Below are 25,157 nucleotides of genomic sequence, written 5' to 3' on the forward strand. Positions count from 1 at the left end.
CTCCTAAGTGGGGAAAACCTGTCCCTCCAAACGAAAAGCTCTAACACTCTCCTGTGAGCTGGTGCCCCACGAGCTCTCCTTCTGCCCTACCGTGCAGGTAGGAGGGGGAGCCTCTCCTTAGCACAGAAACCAGGAGGCCAGCTTTTACACAAGAGGAAACTGAGTCACTTAATGACTAAGCCCTTCATGTCTCTGTGGGGAGCCAGTGTCATGGAGTAGGGGAGGGAAACTCAACTCTGAAATGGGACAGATGTTGATTTGAACCCAGCCCTACCTGTTCCCTAGCTGAATGATGATTAGGTGGGTCAATTAACTTCTCTGGGCCTCTGTTTTTTCTCGTGTGAAATGGGAACAAGGCTGCCTGTGTTGTGAATTGCGAGGATCACCTGAGAACATGCCTGTGAAGGATTGCAGCGTGCTTCCCCATCAGCAGGAGACCTTCGTCAAAGTCCTCTCTGTTTATACACAGCCCATGGGCCCACACACTGTGGGATGATGGATTTTTTTTTTTTTTTAGTTGAAGTATAGTTGACACACAATAGAGTATATTGGAACAGTGGTTGCAGGTGTACAACACAGCGATTTGACAAGTTTGTAAGTTATGCTGTACTCGCTGCAAGTGTAGTTACCGCCTGTCACTACGCATCACTCTTACAACACCCTGAACTGCATTCCCTGTGCTGAGCCTCTCATCCCTGTGACTTACTCCATAAATGGAAGCCTGTATCTCCTGCTCCTCTTCACCCATTTGCCTGTCTTCCCATCCTCTCCCCTTTGGCAAACCATCAGTTTGTTCTCTGTATTTAAAGGTCTGGCTCTGCTTTTTGTTTGTTTGTTCATTTGCTCTGGGGTGTTGGGTTTTATCATGTAAACATATAAAACAAACTTTGACATATTAATGAGCCCCATCAGTATAATTAGACTGCGCAGTAATTAAGCATGAAAGGTAACCAACTTGTAAAGTTTTCCTGCTCTCATTTTCTTTGATGTTCTTTGGGATCTGTTAGCAGTACCCGTGTGCATGGTCCATGCTGTGTGCAATAGAATCATCATCATGATCACAAAGAACTCAAATGTCACGAGGTGGTGGTGGTGGGGGGCTGTTGGGAGGCTTGTTTCTGGTCCTAGCTCTGCCATTTAATACTGTGTGGTCTTGAGGGAGTTATTTCCCTCCTTGGGGCCTCGGGTTTCCCCATCTGCAAAAGTCTACTTCAGGAACATTCCACACTTCATAAGGCTGTTATTATGGGCCCAGATATGGAGCACACATTTCACAAGCCACAAAGCAAGTACCAGGACCACAGATGCTTCTTTGAGTTAGGAAGTTGGCAAATGTTAATACATTCGTTTTCCAGAAGGGAAACTGAGGCAGAGTCCAAAGTGGGTTTAAAGCTTCATAGTTTCTTGCTACTCCCCAACCCTCTGCCTTCAAAGCCACACACTTTAGGCTGTGAGACCCTGGAGAGAGAGTTGGGGTACAGTGCACCCTAAGGAGGCAGGAAAAGGATGGCAGAAAAGGAAGCAGAGATGGAGGAGACCCAGTGGGAAGGGGACCTGCGGCAGTGCGGCAGGGACGGCAAGGGAGGGGAGGGGGTGGGGGGAAGGAGCTGCGCGCGACGTACACAAATGTTAGCCCTATAACCGACCTGCTGGCATTACAGTGAGACTCTCTAATTTGTGTCCTAATCAAGTGGAATGACACAGGCAGCGCCGCAGGAAGGGCTCTCCGACAGACACAGGGCGATCCCCTGCTCTTTTGAAGGGTACCAGGAATGGCAGCAGGCTGGGAGCCACTGGTGTAGCGAAGGGAAGCTGTCGGCCCCCCCACTCCCCCACCCCCGGCTCCCCGCCCCTGTCCTCCCTCCACCGCCACCGGTGTGTGGGGGAGGGGCAGGGGGACAGGCAGGCAGGCGGAGAAAGAGGCCTCTTGAGTTGCCCTCTCCCGGATGTGCCTGGATGGCATTTCCTCCGTAGACCCCTTCCTGCCCAAGGCACTCTCGTGGCCCTGCTGGGTGTTTGGAGAACAGAATGAAAGAGAACTTCCCTGGGCGGTTTAAAGCTTTTAATTGCCCTGTGTGTACCTCCCTGAGCGTCAAGGCTCAGGCCGCCTCTCTCCCGCTTGGCTCTGCCCAGGGTTAGCTCCACTCTGGGACAGTCAAAAAACTTTCCACTGGGGCCTGATTCTGTACATTTAGGTTCTTGTTAAGAGAAGCCACTTGTTAACTACAGAACTGAAAGCAAATGTAACTTGGACAGCAGCGAGACGTTTCTATAATAAAAAATGCACGGTTGGAAAACACTCCTATGTGCGAGCCTGTGGACCTGCTGCTTCAGAAGCCCGTGGTGAGCGGCACCACGTGGATCTCAGAGTCAGACACCGTGAAGGGGCCGGCCTCTATCCTCCCTGTGACCTCGGGCCCTTGTGGTTTCCTGGGGGTAATAATACCTCCCTTTAGGATTCTTATGAGGATTAGAGCTAATGCATACAAACACCTACTTATTTACCCTGAATTCAAAGCATACTTCCTGAGGGCCTACTGTGTGCCAGCACTGGTCTAGTTAGTGGTTAAGAGCTCAGGTCTTTCATTTTAGAGATTCACCTCTATGGAGCTTCTGCTCAAGAGGATACTTCATTAAAAAAGAAAAAAAGAAGAAAAGAGCTCACCAGCCTTTAGAAACAGAAAAGTAACCTTAGTCAGGTTACCTAACCCCCTGCACCACCCTTTTCTCATCTGATGAATGGAGAGGACAGTAATACCCCTACCTGGCCATGTTAGTGTGAGCGTTAAATGAGATGCTACACCACAGCACTCAGTGTCTGGTACAGAGCAAGTGCTTGATGAACTTAGCTGTATTTATTAGTATGTTGGAATTGCTCAATAAATCAAAGAGCGTAGATTTTGTAACTGGGTTTCTAAAATGTAGTCACTCTACCTTCCAGTGACAAAGGAAAGCAGATATTTCAAAATGGGCCCCTGTGGGCATGAAGGGAGCTTGCTAAAAACTCGGATTCCTTGGGTCCATTTCAGAAGTGCTGAATCCACATCCAATGGGGCCTGAAATTCTGCCTTTTCAAACATTGTTTTTCATGATTCTGAAGTACACTAAAGTGTGAAAATTCCTGGGAGTAAGAGGTAAAAATGCTCCGCCATTGAGGGGGATTCTCTGTGGTGTGCAGAATAATGGCTCCCCCAAAGATGTTCATGTTCTGATCCCTGGAACCTGGGACTATGTTAGGTTACAAGGGGGAATTCAGTTAATAGTAAACTTTACAAGAAGGAGATTATCTACCCAATGTAATACATGTGTCCTTAAATGGAGTAGAGGAAGACGGAAGAGTTAGAATCGGTGGAATGGCATTGTGAGGAAGACTCCGCTGGCCTTGAAGACGAAGGAACGGCCCCCAGGGTGAGGGATGTGGGCAGCCTCTAGAAACCAGAAAAGGCAAGAAAATGGATTCTCTCATAGACCCTCCAGAAGGAACACAGCCCTGCTTGATTTGAGTCCCATGAGACCCATTCTGGACCTCTGACCTCTAGAATCATGATAAATTTTTGTTGTTTTAAGCCACTAAGTTTGTGGTGATTTGTTACAGCAACAACAGGAAAGGAAAATGTCCTCTTCAAGCACGTTGGATTCGTGTCGCCAGATCTGGAAGACCCATGAGGCCCAGCCTTGGGCTAGGGTGGGAGTCTTGAATGAGGGGAGCGACAAGGGAAGGAGCCCAGCTGCCCAGTTGAGGGCTGCCCTCATGGATTTGCTGACCCCCTTTTTGTTATTTTGTCCTTGTTCATTTACTCTCTGATATTCAGGACGGCTGTTGAACAGGACTCACATACATCAGGGAGGCTCAGAGTGTCGACAAACTGCAAACAATCTGGAGGCCCAGGGGATCTCTGTCATGTTTCCCACCTCAACCAAGAGGGCCTGAAGCACCTGCAAATGGCCCAGAACCCTGAGGAAAGGGAAAAGAACATTCCAGGAACCTCCCAAGTGGAGTGGAACACTCCTTCCCCACACCCAGATTCTCTGGAGATGGGAAGATGAAAAGCAGTTTTCACACCCACACCCTCCCGAGAGTGGGCCTTGCCAGGACTTCCACATCCCTTGGTTCTTTGCTCTCCAGGGGCTCCTCTGGCACTGGGCTAGCCTGTAGCCCTTCTTCTCCTCTCCCCCTGCCACTCCCTTCCCTGCCACCTCGTGCTTCACCCGCTCTCTGACCTGCTGAGACCCACTGAGTGGCAGGCACTGTTCTGATGGTTTTACATGCATCATCTTTTTTTTCTCCTGATTTTATTATGAAAGTCTTCAAACATACAGAAAAGTTGGAAGAGTGATGACCCATATTACCTGTCACCTCAAGTCAACAATTCTTTACTTATTTTGAGGGAGGGAGAGAGCGCATGCATTCGAGCAGGGCAGAAGGAGGGAGAGAGAGAATCCCAAACGGGCTCCTGGCTGTCAGTGCAGTGCTGTGCAGTGCTACTGAATCTCACGAGTTATGAAATTATGACCTGAGCCAAAATCAAGAGACAGACACTCAACCAACCAAGCCACCCAGGTGCCCCTAGATTCAACAATCCTTAACATTTGCCAGGTTAACACATATATAACACAGGTGTGTATGGTTTTGTTTTTGCCAAATCTTTTGACAGCTCAGCCATCATAATACCTCTCAACACCTCGGCATTCATCTTTCAAACCCCATAGGATCCCTGCAAAGTCAGTACAGGTATTGGCCCCAGTTCCCACCTGAAAGATTTTTTTTTTAATTTTTTTTTTAACGTTTATTTATTTTTGAGACAGAGAGAGACAGAGCATGAACAGGGGAGGGGCAGAGAAAGAGGGAGACACAGAATCTGAAACAGGCTCCAGGCTCTGAGCGGTCAGCACAGAGCCCGATGCGGGGCTCGAACTCACGGACCGTGAGATCGTGACCTGAGCCGAAGTCGGACGCTTAACCGACCGAGCCACCCAGGCGCCCCACCACCTGAAAGATTTGAATGTAAGAGTTTGAGGTTCTAAGAAATGGACTTTCTTGCCCAGAATCACACAGACAGTGAGCGACAGAACTGAGGTTTGAAGCCAGGCTCTCATCCTGTCTTCTAGTTGAATGGTTCTAGAGCTCAGAATTACGGTCATTGCAGAAGGCAAGCCTCTGGCTTTGAGTTTCTGTGAAAAAACTCAAAGCATTTCGGAGAGACAAAATTTCATCTTAAGAATATATCCTTAAGGTCAGAGCTACCACTTTCCAAGAGGTTGGGTATTTTCCGAGATGCCAGGTTACTGGAAAAGATGTTCAAGGTGCAGGCCCCAGAGGAACAGATCGTTAGAGATGCAAGACTACTGCTGCTGGAATGAGGTAACGCTTCGGAGTACCCCATCATGTACCTGAATGTTCTCCCATCCCAAATCGCCGTGAAATTTTCCTAGTTTACTACTCACTAAATGTGTGAATAGGACTTTATCCCCTTTGACTATTCGACACTCTTGAAGTCTTATTTTACTTTATTTTTAAAAGATTTTATTTTTGAGCGCCTGGGTGCTCAGTCAGTTAAGCATCTGACTTCAACTCAGGTCATGATCTCTCAGTTCATGGGTTTGAGTCCCACATCGGGCTCTGTGCTGACAGCTCAGAGCCTGGAGCCCACTTCAGATTCTGTCTCCCTCTACCTCTGTCCCTCCCCGTCTTGCACACTGTCTTTCTCTGCCCAAAATAAATAAACCTTAAAAAATTTTTTTTTAAGATTTTATTTTTAAGTAATCTCTATACCCAATGTGGGGCTTCAGACAGAGCCAGGCAGGCGCCCCCTTAATGTCCTATTTTAGCTTTATATTTCAGAAATGATGAAACATAGATGTGTTCGATAAAATACAAAATTTAAACAAAGGGAAGGGGGCCTGGCTGGCTCTGTGGGAAGAGCGTGTGACTCTTGATCCTCGACATAAGTTCAAGCCCCAAGTCACCAATGAAGCAGGAGACAGGCTAATTGTCCTCATTTTACTGGTAGAAATTCCAACGCATACAGGGACGTGCACATTATTCCCAAATAATGAAGAAATGCTGAATGGTGGGTCTCAAAATGTGGGCCATTAGCCACCTGAACCCAAACAACCTGGAAAGCTTGTTTAAAATATAGACTCCTGGAGCGCCTGCGTGGCTCAGTGGGTTAAGCGTCTGACTCTTAGTTTCAGCTCAGGTCATGATCTCACAGTTTGTGGGTTCGAGCCCTGTGTTGGGCTCTGCACTGACGGCATGGAGCCTGTGTGGGATTCTGTCTCTCTGTCTGCCCCTCTCATACATGCTCTCTCTCTCTCTCTCAAAAATAATACATACATACATACATACATACATAATAAAAAATAAATAAAATGTAGACTCTGGGGTTTACCAGGGAATCAGGTCACCAAGGGATGGGCCCCTCTTAACACCTTACCCAGGTGATTGTTCCTAACCCAAGCCAGAGAACCAGTGGCTAAATTCCCAGACTATGACACCACACTAGGTACACTATTCTACCTACTGCAGCATTATACTATACTATGGGACTCCCTGCCAAATCGCTCTACTTTCTCAATGACCCATTTGTAAAAATTCTGAGTAGTTTATTTTTTAACTTTTAAAAGTTTTTTTTAATTTACCTACCGTAAAATTCACTCTTTTTGATATACGGTTCTAGGAGTTTTAACAAATGTAACCCTGTAACCCCAACCACAATCAGATTACGGAACAGGTCATAATCCCCCCAGACTCCTTTGAGTCACTCCTTTCTAGTCAAATCCTTCCCGAAACTTACCTCTGGTAACCACTGATCTCTTCCTAGTCCTGTAGTTTCGCCTCTTCCAGAACGTCATATAAATGGAATCATATAATACATAGCCTTTTGAATCTGGCTCTTTCCATTTAGCATAAAGCATTTGTTGAGCGTAACAGTATTTCATTCCTTTGCTGCTGAGTAATATTCTGTTGTGTGAATGTACCATGATTGTTTATCTTTTCCCCCAACTGAAGGACATTTGGGTTGTCTCTGGACTTTGATGATAAACTCAATGATCCAAATTTAATTACACTGATTCTTTTCCATGGAAGAGTAGCAATCTCATATAGTACCAGTGATAAAGGAGGGTAATAGGTAGAATGAAGGCAATAGCTCACATATGGTTCCTGCCGGTGGGTCATCTGTTTAATGGGCCAGGTTCAGGACTTAAATTTGTCATTATGATAAACCTTCTGGTCTTCCAAAACCATAAAAATAACAGGGTCTTACAGAGTGCCTCAGAGCCTATTTCTGACAAATGAAATGAAAGGCTCTTGGCATGTCAGACCCCAGAATTCCCCCTGAAACCACCTGGGTGAGCCTCTCTTGTCTTAGAATATGTTGTGTCCTGTGGCAGAGTGAGAGTCATCAAGCACCATCATCCTTCTCTACAGTTTATGATGCTTTTGCCCAACTGGATCTATCTGATCTTCCAACAGACCCAAGAAGGAAGAAAGGAAGATATTTTTACTTGCACTATTTTGAAGATGAGTTTGTAGGAGCTCAAGGAAGCTGGTACTTGTCCAAAGTCAATGAGTCCCTTTGGTGAAGAAGAAACCCTAACTTCAATCCTCGATCCGGCAGTTTCCGGTTTTAAAGTTTTTTTTAGAATGGTGATTTATCTCTTGAATCTGCACATTTGAGAATCAACTCTTCTCAGAGTAAGTGATGGGGTGGGCAGAAAGAGAACCAAGCCAAGTTCAAATCCTACCTTTGCTTGCTGGCTGCATGGCCTCAATGTTCTCACAAGACAGGTGACACTGTTACTACCTCCTACTTAGTGTTCAAAGCTGAGAGGTCTCAGAAGAGCTAATGCAAGTGGGTAAGGCATACAAGGTCTGTAAGTGGCCGCAATTATTATCAACATGGTTTCTTAGGAGAAACTATAGAATGTGTACACCATGAACTCCGTGTGGCGGGTGCACTCTGCCCCTGAGCAGGATATCCGAGGCCTGACTTTTCTGGCACTGACAGAGGAAACCAAGGGGTTAAGGAGGAGGCCTGGAAGCTGGCACAGCCGCGGGCCATTCATTTCTAAGTTTCTGAGGAGGGGCTGAGGGACACAGCTGAGGCAGCTGCGCACAGGGACGCTGAGGGTGTCTCTGTGGAGGACACTGGGCTGAAAGCTTTGTGTTTCTTATTTCCGTACTTGGCTTTACACTCCGGAGGGGAGTTCTTCACGTCTGAGCTTGGTGTTTGAGCCCTGGCGCTGGTGGTTCCCGCAGTCAATGGCTCGCCATTCTTTGTGAGGCAATATTGCTATTGATGTCGGGCCAGGGTGGTTAGGAAACGGGATCTTCCAAATGGGGACTTTGTGGTTTGGCCACACCGAGCTGTGCCTCCACAAGCACAGTTGGGGGTTGAGACAGTTACCCACAGGGTGGGGCTTGAGGGTGAAGTGGTGTTTCTCCGCCACTGCTCTCCTTCCCCCTTCTCAGCAGCATTACCACGGCCCTGTGTGGCCATATCGTGGACTCAGACTCCACCAAGAGAAGGGGCTGTGTGGGAACAACTGGACCCTGAGGAGGCTCCTGAGAGTGAAAAGCGGGAGACCAAGGTGCCAGCTCTCTGAAGGATGAACCATATGCCCTGCCTGCCTGTCTCCCACAGCACCGGGCCCTGTACAAGACCCGGGCCAAGAGGTGGAAAGGCGGTGGGCCTGGAGAAGTACACTCCACCCTCTCTGGGAAGCCTTTTATGTCCTCCAGACAGCCAGAGGCGCCTTCTGCCCTGACCTCCCTCAGCCCTGTGTCCCCTCCTCTATGCAGCCCTTGTCAGTGTATTGTAATTACTCATGGGGCTGGCAGTGCCCCCACCGCACCTACTACACGCAGCCATGGCAGCTGCTCAGAACACATTGATGGAGTGACTGAATGGATCTGAAGAGACAAAAGAAATCTGAAGATAGCTCCCAGAAGGAGCTGAAGGGGCTTCTGGACAGGGAACCACTTGCTCTGCATTTTTTGCCCTGATGGAAATCCTCTCACAGAAGAGTGGCAGCTAAGAGCCCTCACTCCTGCCCTCTGAGTTCGATTTCCTTTGAAATTCTCCTTCCTTTTTATTCCAACTATTTTCTAGAAGCAGTGAGCACTGGCTTGGTTTCAGGCACATGTGATGTTTCTCTTCAAAGCCACCACTGATGTTAGAGACCTCCCCCCAGTTCTGTGGTCCCCTCTGGTCAGCCAGGCAGATGAGGTAAACTTGTTCACTGAACTCATTTACCTTGTTCTTGACCGTGGCTTCGTGCCCTGCCCCTTCGGTGCTGAAGTAACAGTATTCATGACAATATGGAGTGAGCTCAGTCCTGACCATTGAAAAGGGAGGCTGAACAAAAGCATCTTAAGTGAGATACCTACTGTGCGCTGGGTAGTGGGGGAAGGAAGGAAAGAATACAGAGCCCATGTCCATGGTCTAATGTGGAGACGACAGCTAATGACCATATAGTGTGAGAAGAGCTAGGATGTGGTGAATGACCAAATGGCAAAGCTGTGACCCCTCTGGACTTTGCATTAGTTCACATGGCCTGCCCGTCTTCATCTGGACTCATGTGGGTGGCCTATCTCCCTCAGCAGGCTGATTCTCTCCTCCCAGGCAGAGAGGCAGACAGGAAGATGCTCAGGATCCAGGCTAACTGAGCCAGTTGGACGTTCAGTTGATTTGCAGAAGCTTTTATTTCCACATATCCATTTGTTGATGTTTTTCCTCATTCTCATTGCCCAAGAGGATTGATTATACGCGAAATTGTGATGTGTATTCTATGATCTGCCTAGAGAATTACCTCAACATTGGCCAGAGCTTAGCATTCTTAGCCACATGGGGCTCCGGAGGTACATACAGTGGGACCCAGAACTTCTGGATTCCCTGCAGCCTGAGCATCAGCACATTCTAGAGGCAGGGACTAGGATGCAAAGTAGGGATGGAGGGTATGGAATAAATAGTCTATGCCCCTGGGCTCGAATCCCCTTTTCCCTGACGTATGCTTCTCCCACTGACTTCTAAACCCCTGGGCCTCCAAGGGCTGCCTCTGCTCCTCGGACCCTTGTCCTCTCCTCCAGCACCTAGGTTCCCTTTGCAAACCCTGAAGCCCAGCCACAGGAGAATAAGCAGCGGGAGAAGTCTCTCAGCTCAGGCCAGAGAGAGGAGTCCTAGGCCATAGCTATTTTCAGAACTAAAATTGAAGCCCATGGTTTATTTCCTCAGCACTTAATTAGACTCCAGCACTGCACAGGGCTGCCTCCTTCCCGCCCACGAACGAAAGCCTGACCAGTGGGTTTGGGAGCTGACGCCATGTCACAGGCAGGAGGGCTGGGGCCTGGAGTATTTTTACTTATGGGAGGCTATGGAGAACAAAACCACTTGGCCCTGTGCCAGTTAGACTAAGTCAGTTGGGAGAGGGAGCATAGCAGGAAAGCTGTTATATCATCCTTCCTTCTTTGAACTGTGTTGTAAATCTGCTAGACAGGAAATGGGGATTGGGAGGGGGAGGGGACTGCATAGCCAGGCTGGAGTGGGGGCTGGTTACCACCACCCTCAGAGCCCAGCTTAGGCGAGGCCCTGTCCCCAGGGGAAGGTAAGGGGAGTGGGGAAGACTCACATGGGGCTGGGGCATGGTGGGTGAGAGGGCACACTGACTGTGTTCAAAGCTTCCTGGGTCAGGTTGGGTATAGGGTGACTGTATATGCCTGTGGGTGATTTCTGGGCTGGCTTTAGGTCCTCCAAATAATACCACTCAAACAAATACGGTTTTTAGAGCTGGAAGGAACTTTGAGACCCTTTAATGAGGATGTCAAGGACAATAGAGAAAAAAGAAATGACCTAAAGCCACACAGCTAATGAGAACCGAAACTGGGGATGGGAGGGGGGGTGGCGTCTTCTGACGTCTGTAAGATGGCTGTTCTAGATCTCCTTTTCTTACTGTTGTTTCTGGGCTTTCATTCCGGAGCAAGAGTAGGCATAAAATGCAAATACGCTTGGGTAAATGACACGTTAATTCAGTTCACGTTAAGAACTAAATAATTGATGTTTAATACTTTACTGAGGAGAGATTTTGGTGAGTGAGAGACCCCTGAGCTCCCTGAAGCAGCACTTCTGACCACAAGGGTAGGAGGCATCATCTATTTATGATCAACCTAAGGCCATGGGAGCCTCAGTGTTCCTGGGGGGGTGGGGGGTGGCGGTGAAGGGAAGATGAGACCTGTGATGTCTCTAAAATAGAACCAATTTCTTCTGAGGGAGAAGTGAAAATAGGAAACCTGGCTAATGGCTTCCCATATTCATACATTTGTGCAACATTTCCCCACAAAAGTCTGGAAACCAGCCTTAGGAGCACCATCGCTGTTGGAGTAAACTCCTGCTCCCCCATAGAACCAAGGAACCTCCTGTTTTCCACTTCTTCCCCTCCCACAACACTCCGAGGCTGCCTCTCAAATGAGGAATCCTATGACAATAGTCTAAGACCTTCCTACCCACTCCAGGACCCTAAATTAAGTTAAATAATGGCCATACCTAACCTTTATTTTGCTTTTGTTTTGTTTTGGTTTGGTTTGGCCTGGTTTTGGCCAAGCACTTCACTAGCATTATCCCATATCATCTTGATTATTATTATCATCTCCATTTCACAACGAGGACATTGAGGCTCAGAGAGGTTAAATAATTTTCCCAAAGTCACCTAAGTGACAGTAAGAGCCACAACTTGAACCAAGGGAGACTTATTCTACAACTTCTGTGTTACCCACCTCAGGCTGCTTCCAATGGTGGAAATAAAATTCTTTGGAGTGCAGAGGACGCTAAATAGAATTTCATCCAACAGCAGGAAGGAGGCCCATACTGTTTATCACCTAGGCTCAAGGATACAAAAGGGTGAGGAGTGCTAGGCCCTAGAGGGTGTCTGGCTGAGAGCTGAAGTTGGGAGTGAGGTTGCCATGTTCTGCCATGCCAGAACACGGTATTGGGTGTACATTTCTGGTTTTTGGGCAAATAGCCTAAATATCCCTTTCACTTCTCCTTGGCAGGGTCTTGGGCCATTAATACCCTATCACCACCATCCCATTCTTATATTGGTCACCCAAATCATTTCTGTGACCTAAACCTGCAATTACTTGATGTCTATTGAATGCAAATAAAACTGATTCTTGACACCCAGGGACAGTTGACATAAGATCTTGGTTGTTCTCTCTTCTCCTGTTACTTCTTCCCTATCACCTCCACCAGGGAGCACACAAGTGGAAAATATGTTTGTTCATTATTAGTCTTTTGCTATAAACTAACTTTGTTAGTATTTCCCACTAGAAAAAGACTAGTGGGGAAATAGTTTGAGGCTTGTACCTTACCTTTTTGTGTGTGCATTCCCTGTCATCTGATAGCCTAGATAACATCTAAACTTTTTTCTTAGTTGGTCCTTGGCTGTGTTTGTTGAATTGTTGTGTTGTGTTTGTGAATTATATGTCATCTTTTACCCAGATCCCCCCTTGGTCAAATTCTATGATTGATGAATATGGATAGCACTGGTCTCTCACTGTATCCCATTAAATGAATTCATACATGTAACATACTAGGACATTTCCTAGCCCAAAACAAACGCCCAATAATTGTCAGTTATTATTGTTGATGTTAGAAGATGTATTTGAAAAAATAATATTCAAAATCGAAGGCATCAATTTTTTTTTCTTGTTGTTGTCCTGATATTTTTCATTATAGCAACCAGGACTGAAGCAAATTTCCTCAAGGACAGGAACCAAGGATGATAATATGGAGCAGTACTAGTTATAAACCCATTAGGGGAAGACTTCTGCTTCTAGTTATTATGGACTAGCTTGTATCAGATCAATGCTCCACATGAGAACAACTAGAAAAACCTAGATTTTGTTTTTAAATGTTTATTCATTTTTGAGAGAGAGAGCACGAGTTGCGGGGCGGGGGGGCACGCAGAGAGAGGACAGAGGATCTGAAGTGAGCTCTGCGCTGACAGCAGAGACCCTGATGCAAGGCTCGAACTGACAAACCGGGAGATCATGACCTGAGCTGACATTGGACTTAAGATTAACCAACTGAGCTACCAAGGCACCCCTAGATTTTATTAAAAGTGAGAAACATCTATTTGAAAGCATTGGAGACATATAAGACAGAGTCTAAGGTATTAGAGAAAAAGGAAATAAAGAGAGGTGAGCAGCTTAATATATGCAGCTACTTTCTCCCAAGAGACATTTGATGATTCTGAATAAGTACAGAGAAGCTGAGCAGCTGAACAGGACTGTTGGCAGTCTTACAGGGGTAAGGAGACAAAAATTGGGATTCAGAGCTTTCCAAAAGGAGGGGACCTGGTAAACAGCCCAGTCTTCAGCTGGGAACCTTGAGGGACTACACCCTGGTAATAAAGCTAGCCCGAAAATAGACGAGCACTCACAGAGACTGTAACGCAGATCTGAATCAAACCAATCTCCGATTAGACTAAGAAGTTATACTCCTTGCTAACTGCCTGCCAGAAGCAAAGCAAATCCTCTTCGGAGGAATATGACATCATCCAGGCTCTCAAATTATCGCTACATTTTTCATATGGTATCTGGCATTAAACAAATAGATGATAACAATAACAACAAAACCAGGCATAACAGGAGCTAGGAACAAATGACTGAAAACCAAAAGAAAAAAAATGTAATTTAAACAGATATGTTGAATATATTTTAAGAATAATCTAATAAAAATTCTAGGATTGAAATTAAGAACTCAGAGGAAAGATTTCAAAGCAGATTAGACTCAACTGAAGAGATGATTCATGAACTTGAATATAGACTAGAAAAAAATATGTGGACTTCACTACAATTACAGCAGGATAAAATTTTTAAGAAATACCAAAAAGAAAGACTGGGAGATATATGGGGTTCGGTGTAGACATTTGTGTAATTAGAGTCCTAGAAGAAAAGGAGAGAGACTGTGTAGCATAAACAATATTTGAAGAGCAAATAATCTAAGGACTTAAAAACTGATAAAAGACATAGAGGCACAGATAAATACAAAGAAAGTTACAACTAGACCCATCATTGTAAAATAGGTAACAAACAACTAAAGACAAAAACTATAAATGCAGTTAGTATAAAAAAATAATAAAACACATTTTGTTCAGGGGCACAAAATAAGACAGCCAAATTTTCAATAAAAACAATGGAAGCCAAAAAATAATGAAATGATATCTTTAAAAGGCCAAAAAAAAGGATGTGGCTGGAGTTTGAGGAGCACAGGGCCAGCGACGCTGCAGACATGAGACCTAAAGCAGCCTAGAGGCGGTGAAAAATAGCCCTGAACGCCTGCAATAAAAAATGGCCTCTAATACAACTACATTGCAAAAAGTGGGAAAGAAACAGAAAGGAAAGAGTAAAGTAGAAGAGGCAGAGCCGGAAGAATTTGTGGTGGAGAAAGTAGTAAATGGGAAGATAGAGTATTTCCTGAAGTGGAAGGGATTTACAGATGTTGACAATACTTGGGAGCTTGAAGAAACTTTAGATCGTCCAGAGTTAATTGAAGCATTTCCTAATTCTCAAAAAGCTGGTAAAGAAAAAGACGGTACAAAAAAAGACTCTTTATCCGACAGTGAATCTGATGATGGCAAATCCAAGAAGAAAAGAGATGCTGCTGATAAACCAACAGGCTTTGCCAGAGGTCTTGATCCTGAACAAATAATTGGTGCTGCAGACAGCAGTGGAGAATTCACATTTCTCATGAAATGGAAAAGTTCAGAAGAGGCAGAGTCGGCATTGGCAAAGGAGGCAACTATGAAGCGTCTTCAAATTATAATTGCGTGTTCTTTATTTTAAAGTTCATTTCTTTTGAGACAGAGAGAGAGAGAACGAGTGGGGGAAGAGCAGAGAGGGAATCCCAAGCAGGCCCCTCACTATCAGTGCAGAGCCCAACGCAGGGCTTGATCTCACGAACTGTGGGATCATGACCCAAGTCAAAATCAAGAGTCCACGCTTAACCGACTGAGCCACCCAGGCACCCCAAATTGTAATTCTTTTTTATGAAGAGAGATTAACTTGTCATTCTTGTCTAGAAGATGAAGCTCAATGATATATCATTTGGGGGAGTTGTTAGGGATTTTTTGCATCTCTAGCACTGGTTACTTTGAATAAATAAAAGCTTTCTATAGTTGCTTCCTTTATCAGAAAAGAATATTTGAGACCATGGTATATTATTCCCCTGCATTAGAGAGCACCTTTTCTTAATGCTGGGGGAAATCTTCATAGTTGGTACTCAACCAGAATTTGTGTTTAATTCCTACATGCCTAAGGACCATTCTGGGCTTTTTGTTTATTTGGGTTTTTTTTTGTGTGTGTGAGTGTATACATAAAAATACATACATAAATAGTTTTCTTTGTAAAAAAAACATTCACCCAAACAAAAGCAGAATTTCATGACCATGGATAAGCCCATGTTTCTGGGATGCCGTCATTTTCAGCAACCTAAGATATAAATCACTTAAAGTAAATTGAAATTTTTCCTGAACAGGCCTTAACTTTTAAAATTTCATAATTAATTGGACAATTTAAATATACTGTAAACAATTTAAATTGGACAATTTAAAAGTAGCCATATCAGAATCCATATCCATATCTATAGTCATATAAATGCAACTTTATTTGCAAGATCCCTGAAAGAAAAATTTTAGCATTACCAACAACCTCCCCACCCACATGAGAAAACTAGACAAGTCCTGGTGTGTTTAAATTAGGTAAGCAAAACTTAGTTACGTGGACATTTAAAGTTTCCTTCTGGTGAATCATTCCTTTGCAAGAGGTTGAAATCTCTGCGATATTGACTAAAAGGTCACAATTTATGGAATGTCTAAGACTTTGTTCATGGAAACGTAATCATAATCAGATAGTTAGAAATGTTGACAGTTTAGCACCTGCTGGAATAAATGGGGGGACAAACTTCCGTATTGTAAATTCTTGACCTGCATGTGTTTTCTTTACCCCAGCTCATTCCTTACATGCAGGCTCAATCTTCTCAGTATTTGAATTCCTGGTTCAGCAGAAACCAGGAAAAACAATCATCAGAATGTTATCCAACTATATATTGTTTACTTTATTGTAAATATTGGTAAATAGTGGTCAATAGTTTATATTCAAAAGGATAAACAAAAATCAAAGGCTAAAGGAAAATATCTACTAACCTAAAAATTCTATACCCAGAGAAAGTATCGTTCAAAAATGAAAGCAAATCGTTCGAAAATGAAAGCGAAAAAAAGACATTACCAGCCAAACAACTGAAATGATTTAGAGCTTGCTGACAGACACTAGTGGGAAAACTAGTTTTTCAGGTAGAAGGAAAGAATTCCAAATGGAAGCAAGAAGATGAAGAAGGGGATAAAGAGCACTGTAAAGAGTAGACATATGAGGGAATCTAAATTACTATTGACTGTATAAATATATATGTATAGAATATATGTTGAATTAAAATATGTAACAATACACAAAATGTAAGTGGAAAAAGGAGTTAAAGTATTCCAATGTCCTTATCCATGAATTGAAAAAAAATACTAATTGGACTTTAATAAGTCAAGGATGCATGTTGTAATCTTTAGCTCGAGGCTAACCAATAAACATAATAAAAGAATCAATGACTAGTTCATAGAAGAGGGAAATGAAATAATAATAATAAATATTTTATTCCAAAGAAGTTAAGAAAGGGGAAAAGAAAACAGAACAATTGTAACAACTAAAAAATAAAAACATGGTAGATTTGGGACACCTGAGTGGCTCAGTTGGTTAAGCACCCGACTTTGGCTCAGGTCACGATCTCCTCGTTCGTGAGTTCGAGCGGCACAGAGCCTGGAGCCTGTTTCAGATTCTGTGTCTCCCTTTCTCTCTGCCCTTCCCCCTCTCAAAAATAAATAAACATTAAAAAATTTTTTTTGAGAAAAAACATCAAAGATTTATATCCAAATATGTCAGTAAGTGTATTAAATGTAAACTAAGAGTTCTAATTAAAAGATAAACATTGTGAGACTGGATTAAAAATAAACATACCCCTACACCCAAATATAAGCATACAGAAAGAATAAAAGTAAAAGGAGGAAGAAATATATTTCTAACTAAAAGAAAACTGGTATGTTTATACTAAAATCAGACACTGTTTAAGGCAAGAAGCTTTACAAGAAATAAAGTAGTACATTTCATAAGGATAAAAATGTCAGTCCATCTGAAGGATATAGCAATTCTTAATTGTACCTAATAACACATCCTCAAATTTTATAATGTAATAATTGACAGAACTAAAAGGAGAAATGGAACTTTTTAAATAAAAGATTTTTTTTTTTTTTTTAAGTAATCTCCATGCCCACTGTGGGGCTCAAAACCATGACCCTGAGATCAAGAGTCACATGCTCTACTGACTGAGCCAGCCAGGCGCCCCCAAAATGGCACATTTTAATACACCTTTCACTTCTCTCGTTAACTTTTAGAAGAAGCAGCAGAAAACAAAAACCAACTATAGGGATGTAAAGAATTTGAATAATACAATTAACAAATGCATATGTGATCTACTTATTATGTATAGAATACTGCACACAACTGCAGGATACACTTTTAAAGTTTTGATTACACATGGTACATTTACCAAAATTGGCTGTATGCTGATCCATAAACAAATCTCAGAAGATTTAAATAATCTTTTCCTTTCCTTCCCTCCCCACCCCCCCTTATACTGTCTTTGTCAGGTTTTGGTATTAAGGTTAAACTGCCCTCGTAAAATGAATGGTAAGTGTTTTTTCCATTTGTTTTCTTTGGGACGATTTATGTATCTATGACCAGAGTAAAAGTCAGCTAGAAATCAATAGCAAGAAATACCTAGAAAGATCCTCACAATTTCAGAAAATAAACTTCTAAATAATCTGTGGGTCAAAGAAAAATGAGAAAAAACATTTTGACTAAATGATAATAAAAATATATCAGAACAGGTGGGACCCGGTTCAAGCTGTGCTTGGGTAGAGACGGCAATTTGTAGCTTTAAATGCAAATGGTGAAGAAAAGCTAAAAATCAGTTACATAAGAATCTATCTCAAGAAATGGAGGGGGAAGGGGGAACCCAGCTAATTAAACCCAAGGAAGTAGAAACATAAGAAAGATAAAAGCAGAAAATTAATGAAATAGTAAACAAATGTACAATGAGAGAATCAACAAACCCAAAAGTTGGTTCTACAAAAAGATCAATTAATATTGATAAACCTCTACCAAGAATAGTTGAGAAAAAAGTGGGAAACAAAGTATCAATATCAGGAATGAAAAAGAGCACCTTGCCACAGTAATACATTTACAAGAGAATCCGAGGAGGGGCACATCGCAGTCTCAATTGGTGGAGTATGCCAACTCTTGATCTCGGGAGTCCTGAGTTTGAGCCCCATGTTGGGCATGAAGCCCGCCAAAAAAAAAAAAAGACTATGAGGATATTTTGAAAAGTTTTCTGCCAACACATTTGAAAATAGGAAATAAATTCTTCAAAAAGGACACTTTAGGGTGCCTGGGTGGCTCAGTCAGTTGAGTGTCCAGCTTCGGCTCAGGTCATGATCTCATGCTTTGTGGGTTCGAGCCCCACGTCAGGCTCTGTGCTGACAGCTCAGAGCTTGGAGCCTGTTTCGGATTCTGTGTCTCCCTCTCTCTCTGCCCCTCCCCTGCTTGCGCTCTGTCTCTCTTTGTCTCTCAACAATAAATAAATGTGAAAAAGGACACTAGTGGGGCGCCTGGGTGGCTCAGTCGGTTAAGCGTCCGACTTCGGCTCAGGTCATGATCTCGCGGTCCGTGAGTTTGAGCCCCGCGTCAGGCTCTGTGCTCACAGCTCAGAGCCTGGAGCCTATTTCAGATTCTGTGTCTCCCTCTCTCTCTGCCCCTCCCTTGCTTGCTCTGTGTCTCTCTTTGTCTCTCAACAATAAATAATTGTGAAAAAGGAGACTAGTAAACCTGAGACAAGGGTAAATAGAAATCTAACTAGTCCTATATATATCAAATCTATAATTTAAAACCTTTCCTTCCTCAAGGAAAACTCCAGCCCCACATAACTTCATTAGTGATTTCTTCAAGAATTTAGGGAAGAAATAGCAACAATCTTACATAAACCATAAACTCTCCTAGAGAATAAAGAGGTAACAATTACTACCTTGTTTTATGAAGCCAACTTAACCTTAAATCCTGACAAAGATCTTCAGAAAAGGAAAATTACAGTCCAAACTTTGTTATAAGCATAGAAACAAACATTCTTTCAAAATATTAGCCTAAAATATGTGAAAAAATGTAACCAATTTGAGTTTATTCTGAAAATATAAGGAAGGTTTAACGTTTAAAATTCAATGAACACTGGCAGATACCACTTTAACCAAGTGATCGAGGTTACCATCGCCAGTAAGAAGACATATCATGCATCCCCTGGGGTCGTACACTGGAAAGAGCATATCACCTCTGTTGTATATTTGCTAAAAAATGAAAGTCTTCAGTCTAACCCTGAGATGACATCAGACAAACCTAAATTAAAGGATAGTCTAACAAGGGGCGCCTGGGTGGCTCAGTCAGTTGAGCACCCAACTTCAGCTCAGGTCATGATCTCACCGTCTGTGAGTTCGAGCCCCGCGTCGGGCTCTGTGCTGACCACGCAGAGCCTGGAGCCTGCTTCTGGTTCTGTGTCTCCTTCTCTCTCTCTGTCCTCTCCCCTGCTCATGCTCTGTCTCTCTCTCTGTGTCAAAAATAAATAAACATTAAAAAATTAAAAAAAAAATAAAAATAAAGGATAGTCTAACAAAATACCTGACCAATTCTCTTCAAAAGTGTCAAAGTTGTGAAAGACAAGGAAGGACTGAGGAACTGTCAAAGATTAGAGCAGACTAATGAGATGCCACAAAATGCAACATGGCATTGTGAAATAGAAAAAGAACATTAGTGGAAAAACAAGTAAAATCCAACTAAGTATATAGTATAATTAAAAGTATTGTACCAATATTATTTAAGTTTTGACAATTGTCCTATGGTTATATAAAATGAGCATTAGGGAAGTTGAGTGAAGGATATATGGAAACTCTATTATTTTTGCAACTCTTCCATAAGTGTAAAATTATTTCAAAATAAAAAATCAAGATAGCTCAATGTAATTAATCACATGAACAGAATAAAAGGGAAAACCTTATGATTGTCTCAAAAAGATACAGAAAAAACATTTAAAAAATTCAATATTCATTTATGATTAAAAATAAATTCTTAGCAAACTAGAAATATAAAGAATTTCCTGCCTCCTATAAAGGGCATCTCTAAATAATCCTACAGCAAACATCATAATCCCCCTAATTTGGAAATGAGACAAAGATGTCTGTTATCACACCTATTCAGAATTAGACTGGAGGCGCACAGCTAATGCAATAAGGCAAGAAAAAGAAATTGGTGTGAGAAAGAGAAAGAAAGAAAGAAAACTGCCATTATTCATCAGCATCATGGATAATATACAGAAATATATATGAGTATGTATGTAAAACATATTATTTATATAGACATAGCTATAGAGAGAAGATCCAAAAGAACCTACATACTAAATAAATTAGCAAATGAACTTAGCCAGGTAGCTGAATGCAAGATCAATATAAAAAATCAATTATATTCTATGTACTAAAAATAAATCAGAAAATAAAAATTTTAAATGATAATATGTCATTATAATAACAACAGGGGCACCTGGGTGGCTCAGTTGGTTGTGCATCCCACTTTGGCTCTGGTCATGATCTTACAGTCTGTGGGTTCAAGTCCCGTGTCGGGCTCTGTGCTGATAGTTCAGGGCCTGAAGCCTGCTTTGGATTCTGTGTCTCCCTCTGTCTCTTCCCCTCCCCTGCTTGTGCTCTGTCTCTCTCATTTTCAAAAATAAATAAACAATAAAAAAATAAAAAAAATATTAAACACCTAAAAGTCAGTGGAAGATGTACAACCACCTTCATGCAAAAAGAATAACATGTCATTGAACTAAGTTAAAGAAGACCCAAATAAATGTTCAAGGACTAGGGGACTAGGTATTATAAACATGCTCTCCCACATAATGTACAGATTCAGTGCAGCCCCAAATTCCCAGAAATTGATAAACGGATTTTAAAATGTATATGACAGTGCAGAAGGCCAGGAAGGGCCAAGATAATATTGAATGACAAAGTTGGATAACTTATACCAGTGGTTATCTAGTTTTATTTAAAACTACAGTGATTGAGATAGTGTGGTATGGTGCTAAACAGATGTTCAAGATAAAAATGGTAATTCAGACCAGGAGGAGAAAGCAGTCTTTTCAAAATCATACTGGATCATATGAGAATCCATATAGATTCATATGAGGCAAAATGAACCTCAATAATGAACTCACACCATTCACAAAAAACAATTCTAGATGGATTGTAGGTTTTAATGCCATAGGTAAAATAATATAGCAACTAGAGGAAACATAGAGTATCTTCATTATTTGGGGTAGGTAGGCAAATATTTCTTTCAAGAGACACAAAAGCACTAAGACTGATAAATTAGACTACTCTAAAACTTAAAACTTTTTGAAATCAAAAGACATCATTAAAGGGGCGCCTGTGTGGCTCAGTTGGTTAAGCATCTTGATTTTGGCTCAGGTCGTGGTCTCACGGTTCATGGGTTTGAGCCCTGCATTGGGCTCCATGCTGGCAGTGTGGAGTCTGCTTGAGATTCTCTCTCTCCTTCTCTCTCTCTGCCTCTCCCCTCTCTTGCACTCTCTCGCCCTCTCTCTCAAAATAAATAAACTAAACTAAAAAAAAAAAAAAAAAAAGACATCATTAAAAGGGTATATGATTCTATTTACTTAAAGTTCAAAATAGGAAAAATGAATCTATGGTTTTATGGTCTGAGGTAGGCTAAATAGTGCCCCCCCCAACATATCTCTGTCCTAATCCCCTGAACCCTGGGATATATTACTGTGTATATAGTAAAAGAGATTTTGTAGCTGTGATTAAATTAAAGGTTTCAAGATAGGGAGATTTACCTTGATTATCCAAGTAGACCTAATCTAATGATAAGGATCCTAATAAGAGGAAAGCAGAAGGATCAGAGTCAGAGAAGAAATGCTATGATGCTGGCTTTGAAAATGTAGGAAGAGGGCCATAAGTCAGGCAATGTAGAGGGGGCCTCCAGAAGCTGGAAAAGACAAGGATGTTCTCTCCAGAGAGCCTCTGGAAGGAGTCAGCCCTGCCAACATCTTGATTTTAGCTCAGTGAGACTGATTTGGGATTTCTGTTCTCCAGAGCTATAAGAGAATATTGTTTCAAGCCACTAAGTTTGTGCTAATTTGTTACAGCAGTAATAGGAAACTGATACATGGTTGGAACCCTGGTTATCGATAGGAAGGAGGGGAGGGGGCCCAGGTATGGGGAGCTGATAATGTTCTATTTCCTGATGTAGGTGGTGGATACATGAGCATATTTTGTGAAATGTATGATTTGCGTACCTTTCTGAATATATAATTCAATAAAAATTTATATATTAAAGAAAGCAAAAATTCCTTATTGGGGAATATGTTCTATGTTCCCCCACTATAGCCGGCACAGACCTTTGCCAGGAAGAGGAGTTGAGAGAATTCTCTCTGTTGAGAGAATAGCTGAGCAGAAGAGTGATTCCCAGATGTCACTTAAGGACATCACTAATAGGAACATATATTTCATGTTATGAAAAGAGGAGTCCTGTGCTCATGTTAGAAAGTAGTCTTGGCTTGTCTTATCTCTAAGTATAATCCTCCCTCTTTGAGAAATTTATTTCTTCCAGCAGCCTAATATTCAATCAACATATAAAAGATTAACAAAAGGTTTTATAGCAGGAAGGATGAACTTAGAGACCTCATTATCTCAAGTGGTGATACAAGATTAAGACAATAAATAGGCTTTTGTAAGTTTTAGATAAATTCGTGGGCATTAGATCCATACTTGACTATTAAAGAGAAGCCAGGATGCTTGGGGTATGGCTCTGGCCCTTAAACTTGACCTCATGAGGACAATCATGTGCTTCCACTGACAACGGACCTTAGGTTTGACTCAGTGTAGCCATTCTTAGGTTATTAAGAGGAAGCAGGCCAGCAACCTGATCAGAAGCATAGGCTTTGCAGCTACCAGATGAAGTCTCAGAGGATCCAAGCATCAGCCTCACAACTATTAAATTAATAATATTGTTAAAGACCATGTGTTTTCATGTGGGAGCAGCCAAGGTCATAAAACTGAACATGATGTTGGACTCAGTGACCTGGTTGTCCCAGCTTTGGTTCCAGGTCTTTCCCCGACCAGCTGTGAGACACTGGGCATTGGGCATGCCATTTAACGTAGCTGAACCTCATCTGTGAGTAGGGATCCTGAGACCACCCCAAGAGGCTTATTTTGGGAGTTGAATAAGAAGTGATATGAAAGCACTTAGTCAAGTGTGTTAAAAAAGTGTTAAAAAAATTTTTTTTAACGTTTATTTATTTTTGAGATAGAGACAGAGCATGAATGGGGGAGGGTCAGAGAGAGGGAGGCACAGAATCCAAAACAGGCTCCAGGCTCTGAGCTGTCAGCACAGAGCCTGACACGGGGCTCGAACTCACGGACCGTGAGATCATGACCTGAGCCGAAGTCGGCCGCCCAACCGACTGAGCCACCCAGGCGCCCCTGTGACACACTATTTAAATGTGAGGTATTACTATTGGTTTTATTCACAAAGGAAAAAAAAAGATAGTGCTCTGGTTACCATACTCTACTGTCAGAAAGATTTTTCTTTCTATCAGTAAGATGCCCTGTGATAGGAGGATTCTGTGGCCAAAAAAGTTCAGGGATCTCTGAATTAAGGTATCTCTGCATTTAATTTTTTTTAATGTTTTTATTTATTTTTGAGACAGAGAGAGAGAGAGAGAGAGACAGAGCATGAACGGGGGAGGGTCAGAGAGAGAGGGAGAGACACAGGATCTGAAGCAGGCTCCAGGCTCTGAGTGTCAGCACAGAGCCTGAGGTGGGGCTCGACCTCACAAGCTATGAGATCATGACCTGAGCTGAAGTCAGATACTTAACCAACTGAGCCACCCAGGTGCTCCAAGGTATCTCTGCATTTAGAGATTCCCAGTGTTCATTAGTCCTTTTTATCCCTTCCAGAAATACACTCATTAGCCTTTTAAAGTCCACCCCCTACCCCCCGCGCCCCACTGCCCCAAGAGTTCCTGCAGGAAAGAAATCAGTTTAATTATATTTAACTCAACATTCAAACATATTTGACCAACAAAGCCACATCTCTGTACACATTCATACTTTCATATTCTGCCTATGTGGCCTCATTCATACCCACGTCCTCAATAACCCTCATACACCAGTCACTTCCGAACTGATATTACTATTCCAGGCCTCTCCCATGAGGTTCAGATCTATTCATCCTGTGGCTTCCACCTGGCAGTCTCAAGGGCAACTCCAACTTTATCTGTCTAAAATGTCTAAAATCAGACCTTCCATCCCGTACCTGGATCTTTTCAAGGGCTCCCTAACTTGGTGAAAGGCCCCAGCATCCCAATTCCCCAGGTAGAAACCTCACACCTCTCTCCCTATCATCCCTTATAAAGCCCCCACGTTCACTCTATCACAAATTCCTCCCCAATATACATCTAAATATGTTTTGAACCTATCCCATTCTCTGTAGCCCTGTGTCCATCACCCCTTGAGCTGTCATGTGTACCCCTCTGAGAGCTCTCTACCTGGTCTCCCTGCTTGCTCTCCTGCCCTCTCAATTCCATCTTCCAGGAACATGTAGGATACGTTTTTAGAAACCAAGTCTAATTCCTACCTTAAACCCTGTTATTATTTCTCCTTGTTCTTATGTTCTCGGTGCCCCGGTCACCAGGTTTCTTGTATTTTCTCAGATGTCCCACAGCAGTGCCTTCGCTTATGTCCTTTCCAATGTCTAGAATGTTCTCACCCTGCCCCTACTCCACTCCTTTCACTGAAATAACCTTTGCTCAACCTTTAGATCTTCACCTGAATCCGACATCCTCAGGGAAGCTGTCCTGACATACACCCAACCACCCCATCTGCCATGGGCCTCTCCTTTGTGCAGCTGCTCAAATGACAATTCCATATTTGTTTTTATATTA

The 25,157-nt window shown here is 42.8% G+C and overlaps 1 protein-coding gene across 1 annotated transcript; it reads left to right on the top strand.

Annotated features, from left to right (window-relative positions):
* Nucleotides 1-13,751: 13,751 nt before the first annotated feature.
* LOC122220245 (chromobox protein homolog 3-like) lies at nt 13,752-15,098 on the top strand. The gene is made up of 2 exons (XM_042939506.1): nt 13,752-14,810; nt 15,016-15,098. Exons 1-2 carry the CDS (start codon nt 14,351-14,353, stop codon nt 15,096-15,098), a joined length of 543 nt encoding a protein of 180 aa, XP_042795440.1. The 5' UTR covers nt 13,752-14,350.
* The last annotated feature ends 10,059 nt before the right edge of the window (nt 15,099-25,157 follow it).

Source organism: Panthera leo, chromosome B2 (assembly GCF_018350215.1).
Source record: "Panthera leo isolate Ple1 chromosome B2, P.leo_Ple1_pat1.1, whole genome shotgun sequence".
NCBI lineage: Eukaryota > Metazoa > Chordata > Mammalia > Carnivora > Felidae > Panthera > Panthera leo.